Here is a 13,790-nt window from a genome sequence, read left to right as displayed (position 1 = left end):
GTCTGGCAAGCTGGAGGGAATAGGGGGGGGGGGGGAAAGGATGCTCTATGCCAACATCATAAATCAATGGGTAGAAAATGAGTCTCGGTACAAACCTTGTTACTTAAAGGAATTATATAGCAGTGTGTGCGTTTAGAACAGGTTCATTTTTAAATGTCTACATTACATTTATTCTAAAGACGGATACAAGCTGTGACTCTCGATCTTCTTTGCTGCGAGAGGCCAGGAACTCAATGCAAAGAGCTGCTGGATAAAGAACGCGTCGGTAACATTTTGTCAGTCCTTGGGTTAGTCTTTCCTCTGTGTGTTCTATACTGGGACACTACAAGACTTGAACGCTAGATCTAAAGTTATAAAAAAGGGGGGGGGGGGGGGGGGGACATTTCGGTCTCTCTTACAAAAATACTGATTTTGCCCTACTAATGAAAAGCATATCTTGTGATTTTAACAAAAAAAAATATTTAAAAAAAAAAACTTAAGAGGATTGGAATATGCTAACATTTTTTAAGAGTGCTTTCCACTTAAACAGAGGATACAAAAATGTGCTACTTTGTGTTTAACACAACACATAGAACAAGAGCTATATTTAAAAAAAAACTCCAGAACTCAAGGGCCAACAGCACGTCAGTTTTTCAAGATATCCCTGCTTCAGCACAGGTAGTGCAGTCTTTGACTGAGCCACCTGTGCTGAAGCTGGGATATCCTTAAAACCTGACCTGTTTGGTAGCCCTTGAGGACTGGCGTTGCCCACCCCTGCTCTACACCAAATTCATGTAGGTACCTACACCTATATGTCTTTTTTTACTCCACATTTTTACATCCCCCCCCCCCCCCAAATAACAATCAAAACAACGTTGCGTTGTCAGAGCCTCTTCCACTCAAAGCACAAGCACACTGAGGAGAGAGAAGTTTGCATTAGGCAGCGCACACTGAGGAGAGAGAAGTTTGCATTAGGCAGCGCACATTGAGGAGAGAGAAGTTTGCATTAGGCAGCGCACATTGAGGAGAGAGAAGTTTGCATTAGGCAGCGCACACTGAGGAGAGAGAAGTTTGCATTAGGCAGCGCACATTGAGGAGAGAGAAGTTTGCATTAGGCAGCGCATATTGAGGAGAGAGAAGTTTGCATTAGGCAGCGCACATTGAGGAGAGAGAAGTTTGCATTAGGCAGCGCACACCGAGGAGAGAGAAGTTTGCATTAGGCAGCGCACACTGAGGAGAGAGAAGTTTGCATTAGGCAGCGCACATTGAGGAGAGAGAAGTTTGCATTAGGCAGCCTACCTTAGCCACATCTTTAGGAAGATCAAATGGAATGCGCTGCCTGATTTTAGGTGGAAGTTGGGTCAAAACCTCGTTCTTTAACCGTCTGATCATTATGCTGTTTAAACGTTGGTGTAATTCATCTAAATTTGAGGCCCCTCGGTAATCCCATTGAGTCCTATTGCCAAAGTACCTAAAAGGAAAATGCTAAAACATTTCAAAAACTAAATCTCTCCATCTCACAGGCAATGCTAAACACTTACTCTGCATGAGGGTTTTATACAACGTACCAGAGAGCAATCTGATGCAGTCTCATCGACAGCGAAGGATTAAACTGCATGAATATTCTTTGCAGGCTGCAACACCATTTACAATACATTTCAGAAAAACTGTATCTATGTTGTTGAACACAAGATTACGTTCCCAAAGGCTCCTTTGATGTCTTGTTGCAAAGCTCTGAGCTGAGAGGCCAGTATCATCAGCAGGCAGTGGAATTCAATTACAGTTCTATAGCATTTTAGCGTGGTCAGGGACTGGCGAGAGCCAGTGACGTGGATATTTAACACAAGGTATTACATTCTATTTAATGCCGAGATGAGACATGGCGCACAGCCAAAAACAAAGGAGAAGGGTCCAGATAATGCAAAAATAGGATTTATTAGGAAGACAATGGCATAGAGGAAAAGCCTCCGACGCGTTTCGTACTTTAGTACTTCATCAAGGGGTAAAATACACTTGTGTCCTGCAGTCCTTTTAAATCCCTGCTCGGCACTCCGTTTCGCGCCCAAAAACGCGATGACGTCAGAATCAACGCGCATTCGCACTGCCCTGAACCGCCCATATGACGTCACGCTACTCCGGGAGGAAAGGAAAGACGGAGCCCCCGAGGGATCAAAAAATCTTTGGGTAAAAAGCCTCTGTTAAACCGCTCCACTGGAAGCTCCAAAACCAGGGCAGGAGACAGAGCCTGCTCCATGCTACAAGAGCAAGCGCAGAAAATCAATATCAACTGTCTGAGGCCGTGGAGAGACACCCAGAGAGGATAACAACCAGAAGCGAATACTTACAGAAAAGATTATACAAATCAGCTGTACACAAATTGCAACAATTAGGACTGCTGAAACACAAAACCAACACAACAATGAACAAAATAAGTCAAACAAAATAATAAAAACAAACAATAAATAAAATCAGAAAATATATCCTCATGCTAAATTTCCAGTGACTCACTAGTTTGATAAATCAATATAATACAGTGATAAAAAAAATAATAATTAATGTATATGTATGTTATGCACAACTGTTGACAAAGATAAATCTAAAGGAAGAAAAGAAAAGGGGGTGGGAGGGAAGGTGGTAAGGAGGGGGGGAAGAGGGGAAAAAGGAGGAAGGGGAAAAAGGAATGTGTACTAATAAATTATTAATAATCCTATATCCATAATACATGATCAATTAAATAGAGAAAATATATAAATATATATTCAAGCCAATAGAGAAATTGATGCAGAAATAAAAGCAGCAACATAATTAATTCACAAAATCAATATCATAGATAGAGAAAACAGCTAAGACCTAGGCAAATGATCAAAAAATTGAGTAAAAAATGCTATAAATATAGCAAAATGAAAAACCAGATGGTATATAAAAAATAAACTCAAATATACAAGTATAGTAAAAGACCATATACTTGTAACAAAAAGAACTAAACACTTGTGAAGGGTCCTTTAATTGAACTAATATGAAAAAGATCCGATACATTTTTTCCTCTAAAAAGATTAGATCATTACAAGTCTCCATCTTTGCTGATGATACTAAATTGTGTAAGGTAATAGAATCAGAGCAGGATGTAATTTCTCTTCAGAAGGACTTGGAGAGACTGGAAACGTGGGCAGGTAAATGGCAAATGAGGTTTAATACAGATAAATGTAAGGTTATGCATTTGGGATGCAAGAATAAAAAGGCGACTTACAAATTAAATGGAGATATATTGGTGGAATCCTTGATGGAGAAGGATTTAGGAGTGTTTGTAGACAGCAGGCTTAGCAATAGTGCCCAATATCATGCAGTAGCTGCAAAGGCAAACAAGATCTTATCTTGCATCAAACGGGCAATGGATGGAAGGGAAGTAAACATAATTATGCCCCTTTACAAGGCATTAGTAAGACCACACCTTGAATATGGAGTACAATTTTGGGCACCAATCCTAAGAAAAGACATTATGGAACTAGAGAGAGTGCAGAGAAGAGCCACCAAATTAATAAAGGGGATAGACATTCTAACTTATGAGGAGAGGCTAGCTAAATTAGATTTATTTACATTAGAAAAGAGGCGTCTAAGAGGGGATATGATAACTATATACAAATATATTCAGGGACAATACAAGGAGCTTTCAAAAGAACTATTCATCCCACGGGCAGTACAAAGGACTCGGGGCCATCCCTTAAGGTTGGAGGAAAGGAAATTTCACCAGCAACAAAGGAAAGGGTTCTTTACAGTAAGGGCAGTTAAAATGTGGAATTCATTACTCATGGAGACTGTGATGGCAGATACAATAGATTTGTTCAAAAAAAGGTTGATAAGTATACATGGGAAGGATGTTGATCCAGGGATTAATCCGATTGCCAATTCTTGGAGTCAGGAAGGAATTAATTTTTCCCCTTAATGGGCTTTTTTGTTTGCCTTCCTCTGGATCAATAAGTAAGTATAGATATAGGATAAAGTATCTTTTTTTCAACCTCATCTACTATGTAACTATGTGACTATAATAAAAATTAAATTATTGTTAAAAAGGATTCAATTTTAGGAAATGGCCAAAATTCCACTCGACATTCATCCAACAGGGAAGCGAGTTCTTAATGTAAAAATCCACTCCGCCTCCCTGCACTCCAGTAGGATCTCCTCTTTCTTTCTTTATGACTTTTTCGATCCCTAAAAAGGAAAAATTCTTAAATCCACCATATTTACATTCAGTAAAATGTTTAGATACCGGGTGGGTTAAGTCCCTAATTCTGATTAACCTAAGATGTTCTAAGATCCGATTTTGTAGAGCTCTTGTTGTCCTTCACACCCACAAGTTAAGAGATAGATGACGAACTGTGTATTACAATTAATAAAATAGTTTATCTTACATTTTTTTATGTGGAGAACTAGAGAAAAAAAAAAGGCAGTGGAGGGTGTCATGTGTTTGCATGCACCACACTGAAATGAGCCCTTCGTTAGAACAGATGAAATTTTAATGATAGGGGTAGAGATTTCACTCAGTGAAATGTAGGTAGCAATGGTTTCTGCGCTTCTGAAAACAAATTTAGGGCCAGGCTCTACATATTTACGCAGAACCGGTCCATACAAAGAATCCCCCGATGTTTGTGAATAATAGATTTTATACGGTTACTACGCCTATTGAATTGAGAGATAAACATTGGGGGGGATCATTGTTGGTCACAGAGCTGCCATAACTCTGCCTCTTCCACTTGCTTTTCTTAGTTATTGTATGTATGTCTTTATTTGTATAGCGCCATTAATGTACATAGCGCTTCACAGTAGTAATACACGTGGTAATCATATAAATAACAGATAATATAAATAACAGGTCATGGGAATAAGTGCTTCAGACATAAACGTAACATTTAGGAAGAGGAGTCCCTGCTCTGAGGAGCTTACAATCTAATTGGTATGTAGGAGGAACGTACAGAGACAGTAGGAGGGCATTTTGGTAAGTGCTTCTGCGGGGGGCCAAGCTTTATGTATCATGTGTCTAGTAATATCTGTTGATATTATTGATCTGTTAAAGTCAATTGGTGTCAAAGAGGTGGATTCCCCATCATCTCGGTTAGATAAAAGAGAGCACCTGTCCGTATAAAGTGCCTCTTCAAAAGCTTCCTGCAAATTATCTTTAAGATAGCCTCCTTCACGGAACCGTTGACCCAATTCCTCAGACTGAGTAAGGATGCTCTCAAGAGTAGAGCAATTCCCCCTCAGTCTGAGGAACTGTCCTTTGGGTATGCCTCTTACCGCTGCCCTGGGGTGGCAACGGTTAATGCAGAGCCCCAGTTACATATATTAATATGAGCTGTGACTGCTGGAAGAGACATATGTCCTGAGGCAATTTTATCATTTTTTATTTATTTTTTTCAAAAATACATGGCTGGACTCTTAAAATAGAAAAATAATATATCAGCTGGAATTACATTGTGAAACTAATAGGTACTTGTGGAAAAGTTGAGGTTATTTTTTTTTTGCTGTGAACTTCAGCCTTTGGAACTTTGGGGTTTATAGAATTCTGCAATAGAATTCTGCGCTGAAAATACAAGGTGAATTGTGTAAGCTCAGCGTAATACATGCAGATACTGTATACAGTGAGATGTGTTCAGCAGAGTGCAGGTCAGAGTGCAGATAACAGACACTGTGTAAGATTGGTGCATGTTCAATTTAATTACACACACATCCCACCCCATCCACATATATCCATACCCCGCCCCCATCCAAATACCCCTATTATAAATCTATTGGATGATTAGAAAGGGAGATGAATGACAAGGAATTGAATAGACAGAGACGGCTATACCTGACATGAGCATTGCAATATTTCTTGGCATAATCTGTCCAAGTTCCAAATCTTCGGGGAAACAGAGCATCTATCTGCATGAAAAGCTGAGGAGGAAAATCAAACAAGCCCATCAACAAACTGCAAGGATTCTGTAACTATTATACAGTTTCAGGTATATTTTGCAATCAGTAAAGCATGGAAAATGAAGTTACATTACAATGCTTTGAAATCCCAATGTTTGCCGTGGTTGTGTGCAGTTTTAAGAATTTGCTTACGCAGATATTGTACATCACAACCTTCCTTCAAAGTTCTCAATTGCTTAGGGTGGACCAAACTCCACCATAGCACCCCCTAACCGCTTCACCCCCAATCCTTAACAGGATCAGTAGTGCGGCTGGACCAAACTCCACGCTAACATCCTCTCCCCCAAACATGAATGGGATCAGCTGTGCGAATGGACCAAACTCCACGCCAACACCCCCTAACACCCCCAAACCTTAATGGGATCAACTATGTGACTGAACAAGATCCCACACCAACATATTCACCTTAATACCTTAATGGGATCAGCTATGAGGCTGCAGAAAACTCCACACTAACATCCCCTATCATCCTCACCCCCAAACCTTCATTGGATCAGCTGTGTGACTGGACCGAGCTCCGTCCCACAATGAGCAGCCACTTTACCTTTTGCTTGAACATTGCCTCTAATTCCCTCTCGAGTGTGAGCTCTCAGGAGCCTCATTACCTTCTGCAACTGTTTGCGCTCGTTTGTCCTTATTTGATCTGTAACTCTGTTTATGCAATATACAACGCTGTACCCCACTGCGGAATATGTTGGCCCTTTACGAATAAACGCCAATAATAAACATGGGGGTAACCCTGAAGAATAAAGTATAAAATCAGAACATAACTGCAACTTGCACTCCTACCTCTTCGGGTCTTCCCAGGGCCGGCGTTCCGGTGAGTAACACGGCTCTCGTGGCTTTCTGAACGATCGGCAGCAGCAGCTTGCTACGGGATGCGTTTCTAGACTTCATGTAGTGAGACTCATCCACTAAAACCACTCGGAAGTGCTGTTTGTACAATGCATCTATTAGCGTCTGGGCATCGGTGGTCAGCAGGCCGTACCCCAAAACAATCACCTTACACGTGGATATTCTCCTAGAAACAGAAAGGGGCACATGTATTTTTGGATTAGTAGGATAAAAAGAAGATGGCCTTTTAATAGACAAGCTTTGCAATGCAGTGAATGTAGAGACAGGCTCACCAGATCATTCCAGTGTCAAAAATGTCATTTTACATAATAGTTACAAAGCTTAAAAACCACGTCATTAGATTGTAAGCTCTTCGGGCAGAGACTCCTTTTCCTACATTTCCCTTTTATGTCTGAAGCACTTCTTCCCATTATGTGTTATGTGTTATTTATAAGATTATATCACGTGTATTACTGCTGTGAAGCGCTATGTAAATTAATGGCGCTATATAAATAAAGACTTACATACTGCACATACTCTAGTATTAAACTGCTCAGATAGGACATCTGAACTGGAAAAAGAGGCATATCCCCCAATATTGAATATCTGTCATACCTCAGGTCTGACTGCTACGGCATACACATGTAAGACTATAAAATATAAAATGCAACTACCATTTTTGGGGGCTATTAAACATATTTATCACTTTTGCCCAGCGATCTCTACATCACACAGATAGATCAGTGTTATTTTGGTGATTTGAACCAAAAATATATAAATAGATTTTAGTGGAAGTGTGATTTTTATCAGATTCCATTGACATTTACGAATTGCCAAAGCTAAAAATTTAAAAAAAAAAAATAAATTAAAAAAACAGACTGACTTTAAATCAGCGAGATTCACAGAAAATCACCGAGAGTAGACACGTCTGGACCACACGACTTACAGTAATCACCACTAATTTTACCATCTACTTGTATCCCTGACGTATAACAAGAAGAAACAATGGCTGAGTAGCAACAACTCTCATTTTGCAGCGTGCGCACAAGCTTCATTCCCCTTTGCCCGGGCATCAATAGAAGTTCTTCTGGGCTTTTGTTCAATCAATATTTTTAAGTGCACTTTTTTTTTTTACATATTTTTTATTTAGAATAAAACAATATACAATGCTGAGTTGTTTCTCTCCTAAATAAATGTACGTTGTGTAATAAAACAATGAATTCTATATTAACCCAACGTCGGTCTTGTTTTCAATGACCGTTATGTCTTCTGGGCACAGCTCCGGAAGCCATTTCTCCATCTCCTCGATCCATGGGTACTTCAGACTGGAAGGAACCACCACCAGCAAGGGCCATTCCCTCCTGTAGAAATAAGCCACGGCAATCGCTTGGATTGTTTTTCCAAGACCCATCTGGGGGAAAAAAGAAAAAAAAGGGCTCAACAACAATGTGTTGCTCTGATGGCAAGAAAAGCATTGGTGATGTAAGCCAGGGGTGCGCACACTTTTGTTGCTACGCCCCCTCTGCCTGCTCTCCACAAGTGCTCGCCCGCGCCGCCCTTTACCTTAGTATGGCATCAATGATGCCATGGTGTCATGTGACGTCGCAGGCCCCGCGCAATTATTTGACGGCGCATTGCCATGGCGACGCGTTGCCCGAACGCAGCTGAAACACGGTAAGTTGAGTTGCAAAGGTCTCGCGCGGGCCCCCCCCATTTAATTTAAATGGGTTAGGGAAGAGCGCGGGGCCTCTGCAACCACTGCGCCCCCCCCAGGTTGCGCACCCCATATGTAAGCCAATACAAGAAGTCAAAACCGCATGAGCTAGATACAAGAGTATCCTGAATTTGGAAAGAAACGGGTAAACTTGGGTCGGAGGATTTGTATCGGGTACAGAGATAAGCAGACTGGAAAGGACATGTCTTTGTTCCCTATTCAACATGCTATAAAGCCGTCTTCCTCTTCCTAATTGGGAATCTTAATTCAATGAATGGACCTAAAATCTTTCCAACAAGGGGAAGACGACGTCATAGTAAGGAAGGAGTGATTAAAGACCGCGACTCTCAAAGCAACGACACAGTTTGATTCAGGGGAACCTGGCTCAATTCTCGGTATCAGCTCCTTGGACAAGTCACTTTATCCCCCTGTGCCTCAGGCACGAAAAACAGAGTGTAAGCTCATCTGGGCAGCGACGGTGTCTGTAACAATTCCTACTATTATTATTATAAAGCCTTTGATGGAAAACAATTTTGATGTTGCATAGAAATTGAAGTCACATAAGAACTACTTGGAACACTTTTCCAGCTGCTGTGAACCACAGACGCCATTAAATCCCTAGCTTACTTTCAGATTTATAATAGCCTTTTCTCCATCCCAAGCAGTCTTGAATTCCTCATATAGTGTCAGATAGAAGGTAATCTTGTGAAACCTTCCGTGCCGGCAGAATAAACGTGCCAAAGAGAATTAAAATACCATTTAAAAAAAGACCCTGAGAATAACTTGTATCTTGTACTGTTGGAAACATTTTTTAAGTGACATTTTTCTGTTTTGTTTTAGCTAATACTACACAAAAGTACTGTTCGTGTGAAAGGTGCCGCAAACTGGACATGTGCTGATAACAGAATGTTAGCTGTAATCCCTGCTGAGAGAAGGAAAGGCAAATCAGGATGTGTGAATCGTAACAATGCTTCCAATGTATTCGCTGCTTAGCATAATTCAGCTAAATTATACTACTGCAATCTGTGTGCACACGTTCCTGTTCCCGGGAACCGCACGGTGAACCGCCTCGTGTCACTCAAATACCTACACGCAGCTCCTAAACATAGAGGAAATTGTGTCAGCAACAACTGAATGCCAATAATTATCTTTCCATCTGAGGTGGCAGGATGAATCCAAATATAGCACATGCAGCACTAAATATTCCAGCAATATGGCCAATCAGACACCAGGCTCCATCATTGTATATTCATATTCCGAGGCGTAGCCGTCACCTCACCTGTAACCCAGCAATCAGAGGAGGATTGCAAGCTTAACAAGAAGATGGGAAGCTTCTGTTTTCTCAGCCAACCTTAGTGAATAACACAGAGTTATTCCTGGGAAAGCAAAAATGAAGGTAAAAGGTTTGCAGAGCACGGACCTTTTGTGATCCAACTCCTATGGGGGGAGGGGGGGGGGTTAAAATGGTCACCCGCATTTATACTCACTTACATAAAGAAAACATTTTCGGACCCTGTCTTTAGATTGTCGTTTTAACGGTGACTACTGTAAATAAGTGCACATATCTATAAATAAAACCTGACCTGTTGGGGGGCTTGAGGACAGGAGTGGAGCAGCACTGCCCGCCTAGAAGACGATACATTAACTTTCAGCAGCGGCTCTGGCAAAAATAAAACGTCAATTTACTTTCGCACTTGGCATTTAAGTTTTTTTTCCCTCTCTCTAACAAAGCATCAATGTGGGCCGTCCTTGCTAAAGTCCCAGCTTAATGGGGCAATTAGTGCTGTGCTTTATGTCACTTTCCGGCTAGAAATGCTATTTCTCTAGGTATCGGGAAGCAGACTCAGCTGTTGTTCCGTGACCTTACGTCAACTCTGGGAAAAGGGCACCAACTGTGCCAGAGGACCCCCAACTAACAAGCAGAGCGTCTTGTGACAAATAAGGAGCCAATTACTTGGTTAACCCTTCAACGATGGAGAGAACTGCAACACACACGGGAATCCAGTTAATAATGTGAACACTAAATAAAAGTGATTTTTTTTGTTTGTTATTGTGACCTTGTAGTTCGTCCTAGCTATATAATGAAAAAGAAAACCTGCTCCTATGTAACACAGCATATTAAATAATGCACTTTGCTCCTGTGGTTTTTTTTTCTTCCTTTTTCCTACCCTTGCTGCAAACAGGTTAAGTGCAGAACAACAAAATGAAAGCTTCAGGGAGCGTGGCAGGTAATATTTATTGATTAAATTAAGGCAGGTGCAGGGACGACAGCCAGAAGGTTAAAACAATTAAAATAGGAAATAGAGCAATTTTTCCATTCAAATCAATCAATTTGTTTTTGGTAACCAACAGCTTTTCTGGGCGTCTGCATTGGGGCGTAGCGGGCGTTCCAAATATCTCAGGGCCACAGGAACGCAATCAATTGAGAAAGAAACACAGCTGCAGAGAGAGTGTCTCGCAAATGGTCAAGTAAAAACATTCAGGATCCTAATGCATCCTCACAGGAGCAGAAGATGCCGATACTTGGAGGATTAAGCAAATGCTTTCCCCACCCCTTTTTTATTATTGCACGAAGGGCACTATTCTTTAACCCCGAGAAAACCGTCGAGGGACGTGTAACCGATATCAATCATAATCCCCATGTATGTTTCAAATGCGGACTGTGACCATCGGGTAACGTGGGCAGGGGAATTGTTCCCAAAATGCACCAAAAAAAAAAAAAAAAAAAAAGAAATGCACATCTTAAAATATCCCGGTCAAATATTTTTCACTTCAATTAAACTATCAGCGTTCTCTAGGTCAGTGGCGCTCAACTCCTGTCCTCAAGATTCCCCCCTCCCCACAAGAGGTCAGGTGTTCAGGATAAACCTGCTTCAGCACAGGTGGCTCAATCAGTGGTTCAGTTGAAAACTGAGCCACCTGTGCTGAAGCAGGGATATCCTAAACACACGACCTGTTGGGGGGTAGTGAGGACGGGAGGGGAGCACCCTTGCTCTAGGCTTATACAGTAGCTTGCTACATACACCCAAGATATTTGAGATGTCACAATAAGAAACAGGCTTTTAGATGTAGCAGTAGTCACAAATGGTGGACTGCATCTGGAAAGGAGTAGCCAGTACTTTTTCACAAATGTAATATTGTCCCTGACCCTATTAACCAAACGAGGGTAACGCTGCCATGTGAACCATCTCCCTGGTCAGACTCTTCACACACGGGTTTATGCAGTTTGTTTCAAGCATGAAATGTGAGTGTTTCTCCTTCTTCATGCAGTCTACTGCACTCCAAGTGGAATCCCAATCATTAGAAAATTGGGCAGCTAGGTGGTATCCTTTTAAGTCAACGAAAGTGGTGTCTTTTCACGTAGACATTTACCACTCCAACGAGAGAGAGAAGACCGTGCGAGAGAGAGCGCGAGAGGGGGAGAGAGAAGAGCGCGAGAGGGGGGGAGAGAGAGCGCGCGAGAGGGGGGGAGAGAGAAAGCGCGAGATTGGGGGAGAGAGCGCGCGAGAGGGGGAGGGAGAGCGCGAGAGGGGGGAGAGAGAGCGCGAGAGGGGGGGAGAGAGAGCGCGAGAGGGGGGGAGAGAGAGAGCGCGAGAGGGGGGAGAGAGAGCGCGAGAGGGGGGAGAGAGAGCGCGAGAGGGGGGGAGAGAGCGCGCGGGAGGGGGAGAGAGAGCGCGAGAGGGGGGGAGAGAGTGAGAGAGGGGGGGGAGAAAGAGCGCGTGAGAGGGGGGGGGGAGAGAGCGCAAGGACAGAGAGATAGCGCGAGAGGTGGGGGGGAGAGAGAGCGCGAGAGGGGGGGGAGAGAGCGCAAGAGGGGAGAGAGAGAGAGCGCGAGAGTGAGGGGGGAGAGAGCGTGAGAGGGGAGAGAGAGCGAGGGGGAGAGAGAGTGAGGGGGAGAGAGAGCGAGGGGGAGAGAGAGCGAGAGGGGGAGAGAGCGCGAGAGAGAGTGAGGGGGAGAGAGAGCGAGGGGGAGAGAGCGCGAGGGGGAGAGAGCGCGAGGGGGAGAGAGCGCGAGGGGGAGAGAGAGCGAGGGGGAAGAGAAGAGCGGTAAGAGACAGAGAGGGAGGGGGAGAAGAGAGAGAGGGAGAGGGGGAAACGAACAACAGGAAACAAAAGGAATCAGGTGTAGACCTTTCAGAGTCGTAGGTTGCCTGATGCTTCACTGCCCTACGTGTTTCGTTCCGTAGGAACTTCCCCAGGGGTAAAGTTCATGGTCGTATTTCCAACAAAAAAAAATGTTTTAATATAGTCTCTGAAATTTTAAACTTCATCTTTGTATATTCGGTTCTATACTGATATATCTTCTCTTTTAATTATTTATAGTTTTATGTATTAGTTTAATATTTACACATTTTTCCTACGGAAAGAAACGCATAGGGCCGTGGAGCAGGATCAGACGACCTAAGACGCTGGAAGTTCTACACCCGATTCCTGCGTTTCCGGTTTGACGGCGAGGAAGAGACGTTACCCCTCCAGTGCGGAGGGAGGCGCGAGGCTGGTGTGCGCCGTTCATGCTGGTTCCTGGACCCAGGGTGGTCTCAATGCTTGAGACCCAGCGCCCTTTGTGAGTGCAGTGTCTCTTTCTGGTTGTATGTTTTTAGCAAAATGCATACCTGTTCTATGGTCCGTCTTCCTGACATTTCCACGAGCGGATAATCTGAGCTCTGAGCCTAGATTTCATTTCTGAGCTCTGCATCATTTGGGTTCCTGCTATCATCAGATTATGGAGGTTTAACCTCTAAACTGCCTGCTATTACTGCTAACCATGCGAGTGGGAGATAGTACGCTCTTTCGCTCTTCTAACTCTGGATTTTAGCTGCGTTTCACCATTTCCCCCCCTTTTTCTACGCATATACCTGGGCGTATTTGCGCTCCGTATCCTGTGCCCAACGATTGGGAAAAGCCTTTTTTTCATTGGAGCTACATTACCCACTTAGGGTTTCCATACTGTGACGTATATTATTTTTCATTACCGTATATGTCATTTTTCACTTGCCACTGGGTTTGTTTATATGCCACTTTTTTTATTTTATTTTTAAAGGTAAATTTGCACTTTAATCCATCATCTGGGTTTAAATAGAAACCAGCCACCACAGCTCTGGCCAATAGGAAGCAGCGATGTCATTGGCATGCGGCTTCCTATTGGACAGCTATTTAAATCCCTTTTATAAACTATGAGGTGACACAAGTAACATCTCCAATACGAGTCTGGGGAACCAGCGAGTCCCCGGAGCTGGAAACAGCGTTAAGTACGAAGGACTCCTCGGTCCTAATCTTGTAACAAAAAATAATTCAA

The 13,790-nt window shown here is 42.8% G+C and overlaps 1 protein-coding gene across 2 annotated transcripts in view; it reads right to left on the bottom strand.

The window, feature by feature from the left end:
• ZRANB3 (zinc finger RANBP2-type containing 3) overlaps positions 1–13,790 on the bottom strand; it is an 88,534-nt gene that overhangs the window by 51,524 nt on the left and 23,220 nt on the right. For both annotated transcript variants that reach the window (XM_075609523.1, XM_075609524.1), the window contains 4 exons: positions 8,013–8,191; positions 6,736–6,967; positions 5,822–5,907; positions 1,279–1,450 (listed from right to left, as the gene is read on the bottom strand). In XM_075609523.1, the coding sequence (XP_075465638.1) occupies positions 1,279–1,450; positions 5,822–5,907; positions 6,736–6,967; positions 8,013–8,191 (669 nt within the window). The remainder of the gene's footprint in view (positions 1–1,278; positions 1,451–5,821; positions 5,908–6,735; positions 6,968–8,012; positions 8,192–13,790) is intronic.

Source organism: Ascaphus truei, chromosome 7, assembly GCF_040206685.1.
Source record: "Ascaphus truei isolate aAscTru1 chromosome 7, aAscTru1.hap1, whole genome shotgun sequence".
Classification (NCBI taxonomy): Eukaryota; Metazoa; Chordata; class Amphibia; order Anura; family Ascaphidae; genus Ascaphus; species Ascaphus truei.
The sequence above is the reverse complement of the archived record's forward strand: the minus strand, read 5'-3'. Positions and strand labels throughout refer to the sequence as shown.